The sequence below is a fragment of the Nicrophorus vespilloides genome, unplaced genomic scaffold (genome assembly GCF_001412225.1).
Source record: "Nicrophorus vespilloides isolate i.1.1-1 unplaced genomic scaffold, Nicve_v1.0, whole genome shotgun sequence".
Lineage (NCBI taxonomy): Eukaryota > Metazoa > Arthropoda > Insecta > Coleoptera > Silphidae > Nicrophorus > Nicrophorus vespilloides.
The window spans coordinates 76,922-100,451 of record NW_017098835.1 but is presented as its reverse complement, the minus strand read 5'-3'; the positions used below and the strand labels follow the sequence as shown (position 1 = coordinate 100,451).

The 23,530-nt window shown below is 31.0% G+C and overlaps 1 protein-coding gene across 1 annotated transcript; it reads left to right on the top strand.

The window, feature by feature from the left end:
• Positions 1-1,331: 1,331 nt before the first annotated feature.
• Positions 1,332-23,307, top strand: LOC108563316 (the record flags this gene model as incomplete). Its single annotated transcript, XM_017921953.1, has 5 exons — positions 1,332-1,543; positions 17,282-17,439; positions 17,503-17,899; positions 20,787-20,963; positions 22,404-23,307. Coding segments are annotated over 5 exons (1,145 nt in total), but the record flags the coding sequence as incomplete, so codon positions are not given.
• Positions 23,308-23,530: the final 223 nt, after the last annotated feature.

Below are 23,530 nucleotides of genomic sequence, written 5' to 3'. Positions count from 1 at the left end.
TAAAGTTCTAATGGATAAATCTTCAAAAAAAATTTAACTAATTTTGTAATTAAAAATCAACTTAATGTGAGCTATTAAATCAATCAATTATAGGTTATAAATGAAAAGTAGTATAAAAGATAAGCGGAAAAATTACATATAATTTGGATTTTTTGTGCTTTATCCTTCGGATGTGGAATATAAATTGTCCGCCAAACCCTGTTGGCATTCAAATTTCTCAAGGAACATTTCGTGACTTTGGCTTTGGATAAATCTTTGAAAAATATTCTCATCTACCTTGACTACGTATTAATTTACATCAGTGCATTAGGTGTGAATTACAATATCTCAACATATAATTAAATTACATTAGTTAATAAAATAAATATTTAATTTTATACAAATTGACGATTAAATAGTAAAATTTGTAAAGTTTTCTATTACAAACTTATCTTTCAACATTTATTATATGTTTACTTAGCAAACTATTAATACACTATGATTTGTTTCATAAATATTCAACTATATCAAAACATTCAAAAATAATAACTTTACTAATAAAAATACAAGATTTCTGGTACAAAATTATGATTGAATTTTACTTCAATTCTAAAATAAATAAAAAATGTTTATTGTAATTCATTAAATAATCAATATTAAAAAAAATCAATTCTTATTGAAAGTCATCACATAAAATTTTAGATTCTAACTGTAAAGTAATTAGAATACTAAAAATATTTATAGTAAATGATTAATTGTTTGAATCAAGTATTTAAAAAAAAATGATGTTAGTACAAGCTTATAAATAAGTAACTGTAATGTCGTTGACTTTTGATATATTGATATAAACAGAAATAACCATGATGCCCATTTGTGGCATACTTTTTTTTTGTTATTGGAAATGGGACATAATTAAATTTTTGCTAGTAAATTTAAATGAATTCACCGGATGAATCCTAATTTGAATATTGTCTTAAGTTGGTCAAATTTGGTCATCTAACTGTGTTTAAACGAAGCGCGAATTAGATTGAAATAAAATAAGAATTGCAAATTTATACGTTATTCGGGACGAACGCACTCTCGTACAGTTTGCGAAGAAACGACTAAGGTGGATCCCACGAAGGTAGAAAAGAACCGTGCAACGATCCCACCTGAAAGCAATTCCGCTGCGTTATCCATATTATCTCCATGGTGGAACGCAGCTTATGTAAATAAATCACGTACAATTTCCCCGACGTACATAGGGGCCTTATGGTCGTCACATCCTGTGGTGTTTCTTTAATTATTACTTACACTTTTCTTTTATTTAATTTTTTATTTATTTATTTTTCTTTTCTTTCTTCGATTTGTAGAAGCACCGGAAGTCGCGTCGGACATACGCGTGGAATGCAACAGCGACGAAATGGTCGTAAGCATCGGCACGAAGACGGGACGTTTCAACGGTATGATCTATCCAAGAGGACTCTCCAAGAACAGCACCTGCATGGGCGAATGGGTTCAGAGGAAGGCACCCATCAAGTACACACTTCCATTAAGAGGTTGCAACACGATGAGCACCGAATTGGTAAGTCATCATTACAAATTAAGGATTTTTTACAAAAACCGGTTTTCCAATTTCAATATTTCCAAATAAACCGGTTTAAATCAGTTTTCTAAATTGTACAAAAAAAAATACAACAAAAATAAATATTTTGGAACTACAAAATATTATAAAATAAATTAAAAAATGTTTACAATTTTTATGGAAATTGGTTGGTTGCCTTAAATACTGAAAATGTAAAATATAATTGTTTTAATCTTTTTCAAATTTATCCGAAAAACCGGTTTTCAGAAAGCATATTTACAGACTATGCAAATATCTGTTACCCAATAATTGCAACTCGCTTCTCTCAAGATCACAAACGCACACACTTCTCAAGATCACTCGGTATAATATTGTAAATAGGTTGGAACCTTGAAATGCATTCTGTTACATACATATAGACATACGCGTGTGTTCGTGTCTGTTTTCTTCTATCACAGCTGTTATTGTTTTGTTTGTTAGTTTGTTGGCTAGTTCAGTTAGCGAACGTTCGTTTCTTGCATCGATTCCTTATTTAGCCGATGAACACTGGACTGATGCAACTTCAAAGGCAGAAAATTCAAGGCGGTCGTCGCACGTTGCGCAATGTTGTTGTTCGTTTGTTGTTGTTGCTTCTTCTGCATTTGGTGCGATTGAGGAAAATTGGATTTCCAGGCCGAATGCTTTGCGCGAAGAAAGTTTTTTAATAGACGTAAACGGCCAAAGCAATTAAGAAAATCCGAAGAACAGCATTTCTCAATTACTATGCTTGTACATTTCGATTTCTTTCATAAATAATGAAATAGACATCAATCGTTATTTACAACATTCAACAGCAAACTTTACTTGAAGAAATATACTAAAATTGATTGATTTATTAGTAATAATAGTTTCATGTTTATAATAAAACATAATGCAAATGTGATTGAAGGAATATAGTTATATCAAATTTAAATTTTTAAGCTTTGGAAACTTCTTCACAAATCATCAATTTTCTCAATAACTATTCAAGATACAATAATGAGGTTACACGCATATTGAAGCTAAATATTTGGGCTTTCAAACGTATAATGTGTCACATTTGTAACTATAACACTTTTTCAGTAATTTACGTTCAAATGTCGGGCGAATGTCAAACAGTACTGGTTGGGTCCCCGAATCATTAAAACTATTATTTCATTATTTAATTTGTTGACACAATTGCATACTCATTACTGAATGCAAAGATATATTTCTTAACAATCTCTCACCTAGAAAATCATTTAGTTCTATTGAAAATCTCATTTAAATTGTAAATCAATGCCTAGAAATAAGACTGATGTGTTTTCCATCTTACCATTAATTATCATTCAATTAGTAAGAAACTGTGAAACAAACAGAATTAATACACGTTTAAACTTTAAATATTTTCTTTACTTTTTATATGCATATATAATTATACAATATAAATATAATGCAAAACAAACTTCTTATTACCATCACATCTTCATTGCATATAATTCTTGTATATAATTACAAGAATTTAAATAAAAACACCAATAATTTTATGTGTTTATCATTAGTTTCTTAATAATTACCAATTACCTATTTCTAATAATTATAAATAGTTATAAAAAACAATTTGTTCTAAGTAGCAAACAAAATTTCATTATATATTTAATTTTTACATTAAGTTCAAAACTATTATACAAGATTTCCGTAATATATTTTCCAAATTAATAATTTTATCTTAAGAAATATTTAATTAAGAACAAAAAAAATATTTGATTATAAAACTAATATTGAATTAGATGACTAATGTATTTTCGTTTCGAAATGTTGTGAAACGCGTTCAAATTGTTCCAATCCAATTTCAGTGATTTTGACTTTCCAACGTCTTTGCGAGCTCATATAGCAAATTTAAAATCACCTTGGGAGCAACAATTCGTAACGAGATCTTACCTTTTTTTTTGCAGACACAATTGCACCACTTTTGCTTAACGCAAATGACCATAACACTTGCAAATAAAAAGTTAATTGTCGTTAAAGCAATTAAGAAAACTTGTTTATTATTTTGAACAATGAATCATATCTTTACATAATTCCTAAAGTCCATTTTTTATTTTTCGTTAATTATCAAATAATCTTATAATTTCTTAATCATTAGATTTAATACTAATTAAAATTCAAATTTCATTCATAAAAATAATCAGTTATAGTTAATAAACAAAATAATCAAAACAATTATAAACTGTTATGATTATGTTAAATTCAATATTCTAACATTTATTGTTAATTAAAAAAACTTGTATTTACCAAATAAGTTCATACACATATTAGTAAAAAAAAAGTAGTAGTAGGTTGTTGATATGAAATGTATGCTAATTACTTTACAATCCATTCAAAGGTCATTTAATATCAATTAGAACCAGATGAATAAGTAGACGTAATATCTGGTGAAAATCTAAAAAATACCAAAAAGTATATAAATAGATTGCGTCTGCACAGCATCGGTCATGCATTAAATATGTAGCTATTCCATATTCGTGCAGGTATCATTTGATTCGATGAAATCCTGCAACCCGGATCCAATGACGCCATTTGTTTCTAAGCCATGTCTGAGCTCAAGAACGGAATGACTCAGAGTAGAGTACCAAAAGCGCCAACGCTCGCTCACCTCAGTTCTCTCCTGTATCGTTCGTTGGTAGCTCGACACGCAGAAAATGAATGTGTGCAATTCGCAACACATACATGGAGGGACCGCACCCACCTACCACAGTCGGATCGAAAGAAATTACCTTCGCAGACCATTTCGAACACCTACAAATACTTTTAGTTTATTGTTTGTATCTTTTTGGCAAAACGATTTTTGTACTTTCAAAATAATATATTTAACTTACGCAAAAACCGCTAATTCCACGAAATTGCTTATAGGAATCTATCTAGATTTTTCTTTAATATACTTATTTAACAGTAATTCTATCTATATTACTTTTTAAGTAATGAAGTAGATTATTATAATTCTTCAACTTTGACAGTTTATTACGTAAAACCTAATATCACCACGATAGTGACTAATAGCTCATTAGAATATATGTAAATTTTACATAAATATTCATCTTTAATCTCTACTCTAACTAAATCATTTTTGGAGTAATTAAGTAAAAAGTAGAGATCTAAAAATTATGTCTTCAAATTTGACAGTTTATTATATAAAAACCGCTACAATTAAGAAATGAAAGATAGCTTATTTCAATCTTTGTTGTTTTTTCTTTAATATCCATATAAAGCGTCTATTTTATCCTTATTAATTTGCGAATAATGAATTAAATCGTAAAGATACTATTTTGTTGAGCCAACTTTACGAAAAGTGTCTGACAGGTCAATGGATTTAATTAATGGATTGAATAATTTCTCGGAATAGTTGATTGAAATAATTGATTTTGTTCTGGTTTAATTTTTTATTCACGTTACCAGTGTTATATAAAACCGAGACCTTCGAGCTCAATGTCGGCCCGTTTTCTATCCGCACAGCAGAAATCCGCATAAATTGATGCAGCGCATGCGATGATGCGTTACGCAACGGCAATCATCCATACCCGCATGTGAAAAAAGAACCAGCCCGATCCATCACCTCAAACGCTTAACGTGAAGCTTTTCCAAAACAAAAGAAACCCACTGGATGGTCGTGGGATGATCCGAAAATGGAGCTTCGAACAAAATTTTGAGAGCGCAAAAAGGACACGCGAGAGCAAAATGCGAGAGAGAACCCACAGACACTTTCGATTTCACATTTAAGAACCGCGGCAAGGTCGTCCGAGCATTATTAACTCTTTAGTCTTTAAGCGTGGGACTTGGAAAGGTCATTTTTAACTCCCAAGTTGTTGTGTGTTTTTTTTTTGTTCTTTCAATTTGAAAACGACAACAACAAAGGAAGGAATATGAGCATGATAAAACTGTTCAGTTTTTTTTAGCTGTTTCGCTTCATGGTGTGTTATGTAGATATTTTTTCTCTCTGCATGTAATTTAAAGTTTATATTGTCTTCGGAGTGCTCCGTTCTTTGTCTTCAGACCGGCTCGAAGCTGTGTCGCAATGTTCAATGGGATCGCACGTATAATGCCAATCAATTATGTATTGCCTTTAAGAAATAACAACCACGTATCCTTTCATGTCCAACAAATAACCCATATAATTTGATTACATTTAATATAATTTACCATAACATTGGAATAAATGTTTTAATTGTATTATTTCTTATAAATTAAATCTTTAGGAATTGCATCAAATATAAATCAATTAGGTACAGTACCTAGGGCCCACGGGGGACCACAAAAAAAGAAGTAGAATTCACTAAATAGATATTTTCTTGCATAAAAATAATAAGGAAAAGGATTTATATAATATTTTAAACCATAATTTAATAAGAAACGAATTTATTAATTTAGTTAATATTTAGATATTGAAATTTTAAATAAAATACTTTATATTTGAAAATTAATTCAAATTAATGTATATACAAATCAATGTTACCATTATTATTGATACAATAAGATATATAACTAAAAAAATAAAAAGAATCAATAACTAACTAAATATTTAATCGATCTTTAACAAGTGTCAACTGAAGGAAAACATCGATCATGCTTATTCAAATCGCAACAGGTGTTCTGCAATTGCTCGTTTGATCTTTTTGGAAAGTGCAACGAGAAACAGAAGATTGATGCGTCCTAATCAAATCAGCGTAACCTGCTGAGACCACTGCAAACTACGACCGCAACTATATTTATATAATCGCCGATTGTGAGTTTCCTCGCTGATTCTCAATCGCGCTGCGTTCCATCGGATTGTTGGATAATCGCAGGGAATTTGTTATTTATTTATTATTTTTTATATGTCAGTTGTTTACCATAAACAAGAGATCTTCCAATACCAGAAACGTCTAAGTACCAACATGCGGATGCTCGATGTATGCAATTATTTTAGATAATTCGTACGTTGTTCAGCAACTGAAGACTCATCTGTCTTCTGTATAAGCAATATTTAGAGATCGTTGATGCGCACGTATTTGTACATCCTTATGTATATACATTGTAATTTGAATTTCATTTATTTCTAATGGATAATATCTACAGTTTCCTATTTATTAAAAAAGACGTTATATAATTATATAAATTAATTTAAAAGTAAACCTACTATTCAATTAATAATTTTAAATAATTCACATTAAAAATATTTGGTAATAAGTTATTAAATTAATAAGTAACTATTTTTAAACTTGAATGATGCAATTAAACGTATTTGTAATATGCAAACAATTAAGTCTGGTGTCTTGTATAAAGGTCATCCATACAATCGGACATGACCGGAATAAGTATCGTTAATAACAAATCGAAAATTAATATTGCAATGGAAATGCAATTGAGTTTAGGTCATCGTGTTTCAATTTTATGCAATCAAAACGTTTCTGTAATGCTCAATTGTGATCAATTTTTATTATATTTTGTACTTTGAATGAATAAAATTTGTTGTTTTGGTAAATTTAGTAATTGTAAAATTTTTAATATTTTTAATATTTTATTATCATTATTTTTTTGTTTGTATTATGTTTGATTTATAAATTATTAATCTTCAATTAAAAAGACATTTTTTTGGAAGTATTAATTATCGTACATGTTTCTTCCACATTTATTGCTAATTCTTATAATTTTTGAAATTGATAAACTCTGAAAATGGTAACGCTTCTTTTATGACACTTATGGGAAAGATGTCATTAATCCTAATATTTTTTAATCATTGTTAAATGTTACATGTTTTGATTCGTCATCAATTTAATAACTTTATTTAATTAAATCTACATTTTATAATAAAATTATTTATTATTAGTATTTATGAAAAAATATGTCACAAATCTTAATAATTCCATTAATTGTTTAACATTTCATCATTTAAGTTGATTAGTTTTCATTGTAACAAATTGATTTAAAAAAAATGAATCTACATTTCATGATGAAATTGGTATACTTCTAAAATGGTAACGTTTAAGTTTTATGAGACTCCACATTTAGATGGAAAAAGGTCAACATTTCTAATAACTTTTAGTTGATCGTTTCATATTAGTACCATTAATATCTCGTCTCGAGTCTTGCATAACCCCAATAACCCAACTTATCTGATCCGAGCGGACATAACCTCGCCCTGAAATATTTGCTTTCTCGACAAAGTGTAAACTGATTTTAATAACGGCTTTGTGCAATGTTTGCTCGGCCGATTAACGAGTTTCGGTGGAAGAAGAAATAAAGCGTTTTCAAGAAAGCCTGACAGAATATTAAAAGAGAAGAAAAAGAAATGTATAGTGGTAATAACGAGAATTGGAAAAAGCCGCTCGCCACCCGTATGCACCTCGTATTTACCTCCGCGCATGAATATAAATAGTTACGTTACGTAACATATTTGTAGTTGTTACGAATGATATTCAAAGCCGGTAATTATACAAAGAGAGAGATTTGTGACAGAAAAGTGAATGTGTTTTAAATAGCCGCGAGGTTCGAGCCCGCGCCTTCCTGATCCCAATTGATTAAAGATGTAAAAAAAAAAATATTAACAATTTTTGCATATTCCAAGCAGGTGGCATCGGGCGTTTCGCAATTTGCGCATTGCGAAAAACCCGTTTCGCATTGATGGGACGGGATGAGAAGAAGGCGTAAAAGTCCATAAATCCGATGCGTTTTTTGCGTAATTAATTCATTCATTTCGCTGTTGAGAAACTGCCCAGAAGCGTTAGCTAATTCCAAACGACTGCTATATTTCGATGAAGCTATCTTGGAAAAGTCTTGCGGAGGTGTCTCGGTTGGTAATTTATCGCAGCATTCCAGAGCTTCTTCGATCTGCTCCGATATTGGGGTGGAGAAGAGTAAATAATTATATCAACAACAACAAAAATAAATATAGTGAAGTTATTTCGTTGGTAGCGCGATGGTAAATTAAGATTGCACGAATGCTGTGTATCTTTGATTACACATCTCGATGCATTGCGGACTCTCCTCTTCTGCATCGGAACGTCGGTGAAGAGGTGGAGGAGGCTGCACAAACTGGACGCTGTCTACGCAAGAGCAAAACGAAGGAACGTACAGCCCAGACGACCGGTTCTTCAGGTTCGCTCATTTTTTTTTTGCTTTGCTTAGCTTTTGCTTGCGCTCACTCGCTTATTTTTGCGCAAATTCTTTCCGAAAACCGATCCTTCGGACATCGCTGAAATAAGACAAAAAGAAAGGAAGAAATGAGCAACAAAAGAGGACGAAGGGTGCACGCTTGTATATATATACCTGAGAAACTGAATTATTCATGCGGATAGCGCCTTATTCTCGTTGTTTCGTGATGGGATGTATATGTTTAAGGCCGTTTTATCTTCTCCAACGGCGGAGAAATTATGGACACGCTAAAGTAAACATAACGGACCTCCAAGGAAAATTACATATAAATAACGCACATCGTTGCGTAACACGCAACACAACGAAAACGAAATCACGATCTTTCTAGCACCTCTCTCGTTGTTTTTGTAGACAACTCGAGCACGGGTGGAGTTACTTTTACTTGATTCCGATCCACGCATCTTATATAATTCGATTCGTTATTTGAAAAACGACTTTACATATGTCGGAATTGGGAATTTCTTCGTCTCGGTACTTTCTATTGTTTCTACTGGATTTAAGCCAGCTTTGTTCTCTTCCTGTATACTACGCTGTAATAGCGCAAATAGAAAGGGGATAGGCTTTAAATTATGTTTCCTTTAATTACCAGATAACAACTAGTCTCACGGAATTATATAATAATTATCTAGACTTTTGCTCGCAATTTCAAAATCTAATTTATTAAATACCAATTTCCAATTATCTTTTATCAAATTATTAGTTAATCTTAGAATCTAAAATTAATTATTTTATCAACATTTTTTTTTCAAAATTTGACAAATACATAACTTCTTTCGTCTAAATTTTTGTTATAGTGAATGTAATTTTATCATCAAATAAGTTTTCGTTCAAGGACGAATTTTATTTTATAAAAAAAAATAGATAAAACCACCTATAAATACATGGATTCTTTGCGGCAGGTTTTTTTATCATCATCGAAGAGCAATAACTGATGTAAATACGTCGCAATTACGTAATAAAACAGCTTTTAAACCTAATTTTAATGCATCTATAAACGTTCTCCATTCGACCGTCGTCAGAATGAGCCCAAGGGATTCCATTAGCATCCTATACTTCAAGTAAAATAACAATAAATAAATAAAAAAAATAGACAGAAAAAACTGTTTTATGCACACCACAAATTATAAGTAATTGAAAACCAGCTTTATGTTGTTTTTTTTTTGTTAATTATCTTTCACGTAACTATTGTCATTATCATCACTTACATTACCCATGGATCAAAGATTTCCAACAATTATTTTTACTCTTGTATATCTTCATATTAATAATAAAGGATATTTTGATCCTTATTAACATTATGAAATACTATTGATTATTTTTGTAAGTTTTACTCCTTGAAAAGTATAGTAATAGTCCTGATAATCGTTTCCATCAAAATCCCGGATTATTTGAAACCGGACTAATCAAAGACATCGAAAAAAAAAATAGTTTATTTATCAAAAATAATTTTGTGTATTAATTTATTTTGCTCAATTAAAATTTAGTTTCTTTTTTTGAAAATCCGAACTATAGTGAATCCAGGTTGATTAAAACCGGACTATACGAGGTATTGATGTATGTATTTTAGTTGAGAAGAAGAAAAAATATTGTTTAAAGTAAAATTTCGTTTCTCGTGCAAAATATTTGCATATCTATATAATAATGCTAATAACTTTCGTTTATTGCAAATATTATTTTAGAAAATATATATTTTTAAACAGTCTCTCAAAGGTGAATCTTATTAATACAGAAACTGATCAATTTACATCATAATCTGGTAAATATTCTATTAGAAACGTATATAAAATAGTAATAATACGGAAGAGAAATTAATTGGCGCATTGTTATAAAATGTTAATTATTCACATAACAAGCATAAATTAAACATTGAGTGAGAGAACAAAATAATATCGTTATATCATCAGAACATAATAAATTTCACTTGGAAGATGCTGCGAATTTCTCCTTGTTTCCGTAAAGGGTCAAGTGTTAATGTCAGGAAACGTTTGATTTAAAGCATGTATAAAGAAGAAAAAAAATGTTTTTTTTTTCCTGCTTGTTTTAAAAGCCCGCCGATGTTACGTATTAAGTCGATACTCGGGTCCGAAATTGACTTTCACTCCTGCACACACGAGATAAACATTTGAAACCAAAATCGGTCGAGAAAGTCGAGACTCGCGAACTTGTCTTTCGGTGGTGGTTTCGCAACAGCACGACTTAAGATATTTAATACGCAATTTGTGTAGAGAGACCCTTGCAATAATAGAAGAAAAAGAGAGCAGTTTTTTGTTGTTGTTGCTGTTGTCGAAGTTAATTAATTTATCGAATGTTACTTTTACATTTATTTTCAAGGACTTTCTACCGTTTCTGGTCAACTAATTTGAGTATTACGTGTGTTAATTAATTTATTTTCGGCAATTCAGGTTACGAAAATCATTGGGAAATGATATAAATCAATGTTTTATGTTGTGAAAATAAAATACAGACAACATTTAAAGATATATTTTGTTAAGATTTTTAATCATTAAGAAATATAAATTAACGTTTTTAGTCGTAAAAATTTTTGTAAAGCGATTTTTGATATTTAAATCAACGAAATTGCTACAATTCACTTGAAAAACTTATTTTTATCTTAATTAATTGAGAACAACAATGCGCAAATTTATGCAATGAACAATTAATTACTGAACTTAATTAAAAGTTGTTTAATTCTATGCCAAATTTACTTAATTTTTACTTGAAACTTGTTTTTGTGGCAAATCAAATAACGTTCAGTTTTAAAAATAATTTATAAATAAAATTTACTTTTTTATATAATATAAATACAATTAAGAAATGATGTTTATTAAGGAATTAATAAAAAAAGGATTTTAATAATAAAATATAAAAAAATCTGAATTTAAGTTTGATTTTTATATTACGTAATGAAACAATATTTACAATCACTGTTGAAAGTCTTTGAATCTATAAAAATGATTACTACTTTTTTTTTGGTTCGTAATCCAATTTGTTTCGAAAGTGAGTGAGAAATAATACAATTCACAATTTAGTGTCGTGATGGAAAGAAAAACACTGTTCAAAAGTCCTTTTTTTATTGAGCAACGAATTTAGATCATCAATAAAAACCTGTTGTTGCGAACTGGAAATTATTATGATCATTGCTCGTAACTTAATGATTCCAAAGTCCTATGTGCCGTTTTACAGTATTATAAACGGCTCGTTTCATATCTCCCAACAACAACATAAGCAAACAACAAAAGCAAACAACATAACGCTGTTGTTGCAAAAGCATCTCTTTACGAGATGTTCAAATGGGAGTTACGAAAAGCCGAATCACCGTTAGAAATGTTAATACCATAGAACTATTATTATTATTGTTTTACCCAAAAGCGTTATTATTACTTCCCATTCCTCACAACCTTAAGATTGTTTTAACAAATATTGCAATATCGAAGGTCATCGACCCATTTCCGCCCATACATTTTCTTAATAACGAAATAATAATCTCGAAGGTAATTAAAAAAAAATAAATCGTGGTACGATTTTCTGTACGGTTTCCGCAATTGAATCCTCCCGGATTGATATTGCTCTAACGAGCTTCAAACTACCGTTATTTTACGAAAAGAAGAAACAATAAATTAAAACAATCTTCGTGATTAATTAATTTTTTTTTGCAAAACCATTAATGGGAAACAAAAGAAACCTTTATTAATTTTGCAGCTCACGTGTAATTCGACCCACACATCCGAGTGGGCTTTACATTTTTTTATTAACTCCATTCTCTTGTTCATAATTACGGTATTAATATAATATGAGCAGGATCAAATCACTTCACGTCATATACATCCAACCATTCCGAATCTACATCCATCACCAAATCAATAGCTTTTTTTTGTGTTGGATTAGTCATGATCGGATGTAAGCATAAAAGAACGGAGCCAAATATGAAAAAAGAAAAAAAGGAACCGTTCTTCTTCACCTTAAAGATATTAAAGATACCGTTAAGTTTCAGCCGAGGAATAAACCGCACTCACACCGAAAACGCCTCAAGCCGTCTCGTCCTCTTTATATTTTTTTTATTATTCTTTTTGTTTCATCTCCTTCAACACTTTAGCTCGGATTTTTATAGTTTACGAAACGCTGGGAATACATCATATGGATATGCAATTACGTTAATTGTAATATAGCAAAGCGAATTTTGTGTCATTAGAAAGTATTTAAATGTGGGAGCGTTTGCAATAATTAGAAATGAAAAAAAGCACTTTAATTGTGCGTGTGAGTGTATGTGACTTTTTTTTTATTAGTTTTAGTAAAAATTTACAATCAATCTCCGCTCTCTTAATATGTTACACAACGCTGATTCCTATTCATAATGCGACAGGAAATTTCCAATTTCTTGAAGCCAATCCAGTTTCAAATCATTTACTAATTTCAAATCTCTAGAGTCTTATGTAATGTAATTTACATTGAATTCGCCACAATCGTTAGGAAATTGTATCTATATTTCTATTTAATAACTTCAAGAAAATATATTTACCACAGATATTTCAATCATAAATTACAAGAAAATAAAAAAAAATCAATGGAAATTTTCATACTTATATTGTAGAATTTACTTGAATTGTGATTGTGAAATTATTTATTATTAAGTTATTTAGTTAAGCTTTGTAATCAAAGATTTTTAATTACAGTTATTTCATTAGATACTCTTAACTTCTTTACTTTCTTAAAGAATTATGAATATTTACAATGATTGACTAAAAAATTAGTTAGTAATTAATTGAAGTGAATAAAATATGCAAACAATTCAAATATTTTTAATACAAGCATTTAGTATAACTCGGATAAAAAAAAATATGCATCATAAACATATAATTCAAAATTTGTACTTATTTCCATTCAGTGAGATTTTTCAATTGAATAAGCTTCATCTTTATCCACGATTTCTTCTTATGTTCTTCATTAATATTGCGTATCTGAACTTTGTATATTATATTTTTAAATTAAATTATAACTTTTTATTTGATTTACTGTCAAAATTGTTATTTCGGTACTTTAATAAACAACTTTTCTTTAATTCTTTAATGCCGACGGTACTAACTTATTACGCCATCTTTCGGCTTGTTTTAGAAATTTTCCAGTGTATCTTATGCAATTTAATGAATAAAATATTATTATATCATTCTCAAACATTAATTACTAGACGATAGAAAAAAAACATATTTTAAACTGATATAATTGAGGTGTGTCCAATCTTCATTCACAAAATTATTAGTATGAGATGCAAAAGTTTCCACGGAATTCTAACGGCTTTTGGGATTTAAATTACGGTTTAATTGGACTGGATTGGGAACTGGATGTTTTCTGTCTGGATGGAAGAAACGGATTTCGTTGAAAAATGTAGTGTCAGTTATTGCGTCTCGGAGGCAATTTTATTGGAGGATTATGCATTGCTTGTGCAGCATTCTGATTGTATTTCCTGGTGAATTATAAGTCAATTATTCATACTCCCAACAGGTTAATATATATTAAAGATTCCTGAGATGCAACAACGATTACCTACGGATATGCGAAGCTTCCTTTATATATTTATATACAACTGACAGATTCTCGTTATCATAATTACAGTTTATATTCATTCATTTTATTTTACCTTTTACAAATCAATATATTAAAACATGAATCAAACAATAATTACTCACAAAATTCTTTAGATATTTATTTTTTTATTATATTCTAACTTTATCTTTAAATGGATAAAACTTATAAATAATTAACATTTAAAAAAAGTCATTTTTAATAATAGATTATTGATATTATAACTGTATTAGTTACAAATAAGTAGTGATCCCACACAAACAAGTGTTTATTATAATTCATTTATTTTTCACTTTCGAAATTCAATAATTACTTATTCATTCAAAGTAATAGTGAAAATATGTTATGGAATTATGCATCATAGCATTAACGGACTTCCGCTTTAATCACGTTTAGTTAGAATTAAATAGTTATTAATGGTTTCGCTTTTACTATAATGTTTAATTATTGGTACAATTAGTACAATCAGTTCCACCTTTAAATGTTTACAATTTATAAATAATTTAAACTTATTTACTGATTAGTATTCGGTATCAGTTCGATTTTTGATAAAATCAATCATTTTTACAACTTTAATAGTAGATTAATTTGAGAAATATCTGTAAATTTAGCTTCTAGAAACCAAAATAATTCGAAGATTGATAGTCTACAGCTAGGGGTTGGCAACCTTTTGGTAGCAAAGAGCCATTTCTAAGATATTGCTTATTATATCGAATCGCACGAAAGCTATTTGTACTTGTGAAATTAATTTTGGAATACAATCGCTATTTGAGCTGGGAGCCGCAAATTATCATAAAAAGAGCCGCAAGTGGCTCCAGAGCATTAACTAATTTTTTAGAGAACGCTATATGAGCTGGGAGCCGCAAATTCTCTTAATAAGAGCCGCATGTGGCTCCACAGCAGCAGGTTTTTTGTACTTGATTGTAAACTACTATAAACAGATACTCTTGAGTTTCTGATCATCAAAACAATAATATCTTCCAAGTTACTTAATACACTCTTAATGATATATTGGTAAATGGTGAACTCTGAACCTATTAACTGTAATAATTTACTGAAATAATTTCGTTAATAGTTATACTTAATTGTTTTCAATCGAATTACATCAAAGTATCTTCGTAGAAAATACTTTTAGTAATTTCATGTTGACCTTCAATTCTTTTTGTCTTCAATTACGTTTTATTTTATTTTGTTATTAAATATGGATAGTTTTTATGAATCTCTGTTAATGCATGCACTTAAATGTGTATTAGCTACGAACCGGTAAGTCTAAGTGTGTGAAAATTGAAATGATTGTAATGCGATGACTGGCATACCGAAATGCACTTTCAATTCAGTAATTCCCATTATATAAATAGCAGAAGACGAAGCAACAATGACAACAAGAACAACAAAAAAACCTATCCAAATGAACCGAACGTATTAAGTGAGAGAATAATGTCCTCGTCCCACGGAAAACGATAATTTCGAAGGACAATTTGCCGTTTTCGAAAGGCTTTTGCGAATCGTTTTGTAGGTGTTTTTATTTTGTTGTCTTCTCTCTGAACGATTTGGTATAAAAATTGTCACGTGGGCTGTGTTGGATGTTAAGAAATCTTCAGTTGGAAATATTAATGTCTTTCGCCCACTTCTAAGGACGAATTTGATGGTGATGATTTATACGCTCTGTAGGTTCGGTTTCATCCTGTTTTTATTGGATTTCTCGGAACAAGTTTATCGAGTATTATTTAGTATTCAATTCGATTTATTAAAATATGTCATTTAGTGTTGAGACTGAATGAAAGTTATTAAAGTTTTTCTTTAATGAAGGAATGTTGATGAAAGCTTCTATTTTTCTTGTTGTTGTCAAGTTTTTGTCTTCAATAAGGATAATGCCGAGAGCAAATGCATTAAAATAATCCGAATGACCTTAGTCGAGTCAACCAATCACAGAGCCACGGCTCAACGGATTCGAGTTCGTGATTGGTGGAATTAAATGACATCAGCGATAAAGTCATGTATCGCATTCTTTATTTAATCTTTAAATCTGAAACTTCAAATCAATTGATTAATCAATACATTTCATAACAGATTTCCAACCAAATACTTAATTATCTGGATGACTTGCAAATAAACAACTTAAAAATAAAACCTTAAGAATTTTTTTTTTATAAAAATAATTAATTTAAAACTATTTAGTGTGTGTATTAAATGCAAATATTGTTTACAAATATTCTTGCTTTAAAATTTTTTCATCAAAAAAAACTTGTTCACATCCAAATATCGCCTTCATCTTAGCCGTTGGATCTGCGAAGGTCATCCGGTCTATACACTCACAATATTCGAATATTGGTGTAAGCATGAACGTTCCATACAACTAAGAATTGCATTTTTTTCAATGCACAGTCATGAAAATCATGCATATGGTAAAGTAACTCACGTCCGAGTAATGCGAGTAAAAATAAATAGAAGTCAAGGAATGTTTATCACTATTTCTTTATTTTCTTAAATACTTCTTAGAATAAATACAATCACTTGAAGGACTTTTAATTTTGTAGCATTTCTTATGTAGAATTTCATGGAATTATGAATACTTTTTAAGTAACTAAAAATATTTCAACTAAACTATACACATATAATCTAAAGATTTATTTTTGCAATTATTCATATTGAAATTTATGTAATAATAAATTGAAGAATTTCTGATGTCGTTTTATTAATATTTTTAGAAAGTGATGGAAAATTAATGTTGTAGCTTCAATGAAATCAATTTAACTTATATTAAATTGAAATATATGTTTATTGAAAAACTAGTTTTAACTGATAAATCAATACCATATTTAGACCAGTAATTAATTGAAATATTTATTGTAGTTTCAAACGCTCCTTTATTTTAATTACACTATTAATGTTAATTGAAAATCTGTTTTTTTTTATCAATGTCGTATTTTTTATATCTTATTCTTAATCTGTGTATTTTTGTCCTTGTTTTTGCAGGACGACGGCGGCATTGAATACTTCAACACGATCGTGGTCCAACCTCATCTGAAATTAGTCACGAACCAAGGCAAGGGTTTCCACATCAGATGCAGATACAACACCAGGAACAACACGATAACGAACACCATCCAATCCAACGATAACCTGAAAGTAGAGTAAGTTTAACAATTAGAACTAATCCTGAAACAGTTTGAAAATAATTGTAAACTTTCGTGCAGTTTGATGCAAGCTGATCCGGTGACGGCATCCGCCACGATCCCCGGCTGCACCATGAAAATCTTCTCCGGCGATTCGGATATGAAGGAGGTGGCTGAAAACGTGAAGATCGGAGATCCGCTCACCCTTCAGGTGACCATCGATCCTCAAGAGGTGTTCGGCATTCGCATCACCGATTGCTTGGTTCGGGACGGTTTGGGCTGGGGCGAGCAGAAGCTCATCAACACTGACGGATGTCCTCTAGATCCGGAGATCATGGGCATGTTCCAATACTCCGTGGAGAAGACCAAGGCCGTCGTCAACTTCCAAGCGCACAAATTCCCGTACAGCCCTTCGGTCTACTACCAATGCAACGTCAAGTTGTGCTTGAAATCTGACGGTGGATGCGACAACTTAACGGTAAGCTTTTGTAACAATAGCAATTGTGATTTTGACGAAACATTCGTTGGTATCTTTTATTATTCGGAGACGTCGCATTGTTTCGGCTACTTCAAAAGAGAAGCAGTTCATTGATCCGGTTAATGTCGTTCAACAATCCAACGTCTAATTGCTACAAACCACGTTTCATTTGCGAAGTTGTTGTAGTTTGGGACTGTTGTTGGTTGAACCATGCGCGCACATGTTAATGACATTCGCGCAAACGAAGACATGCATATATGATCGGGTTCACCTCTTTAACCTTCCCATAAACTAAAAGCTAACGGTGCTCTCTCTCAGACGGGAATTTTGTGCGACCTCTTGAGCATTGCAACTTGCGAGGAGAGGAGACCGATGATAATAAATATCATTTTGCGCTCGGAACGGACGACGTCGGATGAACTGTGCGATTACGCAAAACGGCGAACAATGCATATCCGTATGTACCCACCCATTCCATATGGTTGTAATATAATGATCGGCGTTTATGTTTCGTGGATTTTCTCAGCCGTTTCCTGATCTTCCCCATCGGCGCCGCGAAATTCATTTAGCGCCGCAGCAGCGCTAGGAAATTGCCCAGAAATTGCACATTCTCGTAATATACATAATACGTAATATATATATTTTCGAAGCGTCGTTAACCGGCCATTTTTAACGGCCGACGGATTATACTAATCCACAGGTCAATTGCTTTTATATATGTATATACATATATACCTGTGATGTGAAGAACACGCGAGAACACGACACACGCTCAACGAGATTGCCATTGCCAGATTTATGGCTTTACTGTATCTTCTTCAACCTCATATTCTTCATCCATACACCATATCCTCCGCTCTTCTAATTCCATGTCTTTATTTGCTATTATACGCTACATCCCACACACTTTTTACTTCCTGGATCAACTTCCATTTAACACAATATACAAGTTATCCACATTCTTACTACAAACTACAATTCCAACACAGCAAATTCAGTATTTATTAATTAAACTATTATTTATAATTAAAATTTATAATTATATGAAACATAAATAATGAATGAGAATAAGACTATTCAATATTATTTATCTAAATCCTCTAAACGCAAATAGTAATCCAATAATTCACCTCTTGCATTTATACTTCAACTCCATTGATCTTTGCTTCATGCAGCTTCGTCGTAAATTGTTAATCACAAGGAAACTAACTAAAAATTGAAAGCAAACTTTCCTCATTTACTTTATAGCCTTAATAAATCAACGTAATTATATGTCAGATCGAGCAAAACGAAAATTTACTGGTTATGATAATTATTTCACAAATCATTCAAAAACAACTTGCTTATGAATGCATCTCCAAATAAATACCCACACTTGATTATTGTGTAATCTCTTCAATTAATGATGCATTTTGTAAAATATGTCTAATTTATTATACGAAATTTGCATACTATTTTCCTGTTATGTAATGTCTTCAATTGATTGAGACGTTTTATAAAAATATTCAAACTTGATTACATGAAATTTTAAGATTGTGTAATCTTCTCATACAAATTTATTGTATGAATTTTATGAAATCCATTATTCTCATCATTTTCCATATAGAATTTCGAGTTGTTTCATAATAAGTTTTAAAAAAGAAAAAACGATTGTAATTAAGTGTCTTTCTTAATATGCACGTACTATTGGAAATAACTTGTTGATTGACGCACTTCGTTTTAATAGTTGATAATTAGGATAATTTCTAATTCATGTATTTTGTTGACTTCATAGAAAATTTGTGAAAAGTCAGGTTTTAAATATTTATCATAAAGTGATAGTATAAAAAAATAATCGTAGGAAATTTCCTATTTTATACATCAATTTTATATATTTACATTTTTAAAAAGAAAAATTACTTTCACATGCAATAAGATTCGATTGCTTTACATATTGGATATAAATATTTTATGGATACGTTTCGCATTCCCGAATTCATTGAATATTCTGAAACATGTTCAATTGATGATGTACTTTACAAGACTAATAAAATATGCGAGATTTATTACATGAAATTTGCTAAAAGTGATGAGCGAGGAAGTGATTTCACAAAAGTTGCAGGCCTTTCCACCAGGACTTTCTAACGGCGCAATAAAAACGCGGATTTGCAAAAAAAAACAATAACAACAGCAAACATCAACCAATTCATCCGACAAGTAGAAAATGCAAAAATTATAAAAAACATATTTGAATTTTGAATATTTCATTAATCATAAAATATATAAATCGTTAAATAATATTAACATTTAGTTGAAAATGCAGAATTTTAAGTTTTAATTTATTGTATTTTTGGATAATTTATTCGCGAAAAGAAATTTTGTAAATGAACTTTCGATTATCAATCGAAGCGAACTTTCGTTTTTTGCCTATTGTGTTCGAATTTTAGAGACTAGAAAGAAGTTATTTGCATGTTACACCTGCGACATTTTTTCAAAGTTATATCTCTTTCCGTTTGAGGATATGTAAATAACGCCTTCTCCGCGGTGATGAGATAATCAACTTTCTTTTTTTCCATGTACATTTTTGAAGGAAAGTGAAGGTGTTCCGTGATATTTTGCTCTTCAAAGATTTATATGCCTTTTAACTTTATTTTTTTGTCAAAAGGTCAGATATTTTGTGTCTGTGTACCTTTCGAATATTCCAGTAAATTCCGGTGTCCATCAAATGAAGATTTATCTCTTGCATAGTGGTTGTTGTTTCAGCGAGGATAAATATTTTTCCTCTTCGATAATATATGCCTTTGTTTTGCAAAAGGTTACATACATATAAAACTTTTCGAATTTAACTGCGAATTCCGATGTTCATTGAGTAAGATTTATCTCTTGTATTTTTGTTTGTTTGTTACAGCCTCCAAACTGCGGGGGAAACAGATTACGTAGGCAGGCGGTCAACGGTGGAGGTGGTGCTGTTGAATCCAGCGAAGGGACACCAGCTACCATCGAGGTGTACAGCGGTCTTTACGTGAACGAAGCCAATGACCTTTCCAAAGCTGGCTTGGACGAGGATTCCGTCTACAGTGAGAAGGTAATGATATTTTTAAACACAACAATGTCGCATGCACATGACACGGCCCAATGCAATTACCGTTTCTGCTGCTATGAAATACATGTTTTACGATCGGAGCCCAAAGAACAATGCTCCTGTTGCTGCAGTGCTGAAGAAGGAAGAATCGACGGAACGCACGAAAATCGCGAAAAAGGATGAGATGATGATGGTGCGGCGAGTCACGGTTCGAGGAACTTACAGTCGCAGGATTCTTGTGGCAGAAGAAAGGACTCTCTGAACATCGATGATTACTTCCTTGTACTCGCTATATGCCCTTAAACGGACGTACAATGGGATGGAATTCTGTATTTCCTTTTTTCTCCCCTCCGCATCTCTATAGCTTTATATACATAACGCAATCCTTTTATCGCGCATTTCAATGGAATTCTATCTTTAGATTTTCCTCGCTTCCACTTGTCTTCTCTCTAAATCCGAATAATACTTTTTAAATTGAAATTCCTCCATATGCAACAGAAACACATTTATCAAACGTTTCCAGCTATTTCATACATCCAATTAACAACATCTTGGAATCAGATCAATTTCACATTAATTAAAATTTCTTTATCAATTAAACAATCAAAATTCAATTATCTTTATAGTTTTACAAAACAATATCAATTTTATATTATAATAAATAAACGTAAATTTTCATAACCAGAAAATTTACATTTGCAATAAATTTGTTATTACACTATATTTTTTTAAATATTTGACAAATATTGATTGAGATTCCAAGCTGTGGTTTTTCAAATTTACTTCACTTCCTGCTGTACGAAGAAGTTATTTGGAAACAACTCTGCGAACACCTCGCATAATGATCGTAATATTATTTCCTCTTCTTAACCGATCTTCTCTTTTTTTTTCTTTGGCCGATCACCTAATAAACTTGAAAAGGAATGGTTCGTTCCTCGCGAACGAACATCCACAACCGTACAACCACAACAATGCAAATAAATAATAAAATAGAGCGAAATAAAGATTCACCAACTCTTAAGAATCTCTCGCTCGACTTGACGTCTCTATTCATGACGATCTTCCATGCAATTTAAATAATTTGAAAACTCATTCATATATATGTTTTGTTGTTATTCTTCAACTTTGCAACGCAAATATGATCTCATCCTTCTTCGAGAATTGAAAGTGCAAATATTGGCGCAGCAATGGAATTTCGAAGAAGACGTTGCGCAATATTCACTCTCAGTGTCAACTGCCCTGTTCGTTTTTATTTTTTGAGGTCTATCAAACAATTGCACATTTGCATACATTTTAATTGCATTTATTCCAATATAGCTTTCACCTCGTCGCGTTGTGCAAATTTTTTGCAAGGCTTCAAAAATTTCAATAATTGCGCAACGGCGCCGATTTCCTTATCCGATTTATTTTTTGATCGAGTTTTTCGTTTTCTTTGTTTTTCAGACTCCGGAGGATAGCATCTGCATCTCCCAGAAGAGCTTCGCTATCGGCATCTGCATAGCCGGTCTTGTTCTGATGCTGTGCGTGATCGCTGCTATCCTCTTCCTTCTGGCTAGGAGGAGACACAAGAAGACCACATCGAATCCGAGCAGCTCCATCTACAGTGGTCCTTACACCAACACCGCCTACAGTCATAGCAGTTAAACGATAGCAAGAAGAAAAACGAAATTTTCGAATACTTATAGGTGCCATTCCAATCAAACAATCAATCAAACAATCCCCTATCCTCAAACAAAGTCCTTAATACTACGTTTTTGGCACTAGCAGAAAGTTAACATAACTGAAAACGAAAACCTCAAAGTTTCCTAAATAATTTATATACACACAACTTTTAAAACGCGTGATATAATATTTAATTAATTCTCCTCCTTCCTTGGGTCCGGTGATGGGTAAACAGAATATTTAAAACAATACTCTAAAACAAAAAAGTAATTAAAAAGTAAGCGAATAAGCAGAACGAATGTAATGGAATTTTGGTGAATCCAATTTTCGTGAAAATTCGAATTCGGTTCACCAAATTTTCTTTTTGAGTTTAAAGCTACGGGGATTTTCGGAGGACTTCTCTGAGAATCCCCGTCGCCGAAGATTCTGAATCACAGTCACAACATTTCTCTTGGCAGACGGACAATAAATTCTGTAAATATTCACTCCTGACGCTGTCAAATGTTGCTCTGGTTCACTATCTGTTCCTCTTTAATCATTTTACGTTTTTCTTATAGATATTAACGATATCAATTAACAAAAATAATCAATGAAATGTTAATCAAAAGTTTTTTTTTAATATATATATATATACGAAAAAAAACGGTGCTTAAATAGAGATGAACATGAAAAGAAAGGAACATGTGTATGTAATGTAATTCGAACAAAAGTAACTAATTATTTTTAAAATGTGAAAAATAAAAAGAAAATTTAATTTTATCCCTTTTGTCGTTATTTTTATTTTACATCCAATGAACCTACAATAAAAAAACCAAAATCAAATAAATACATATTTAATACTGATATTTGCTAATTAGTTACAAAATGTTACATAATTATTACTAAAAAATGTATATGTGAATAAACAA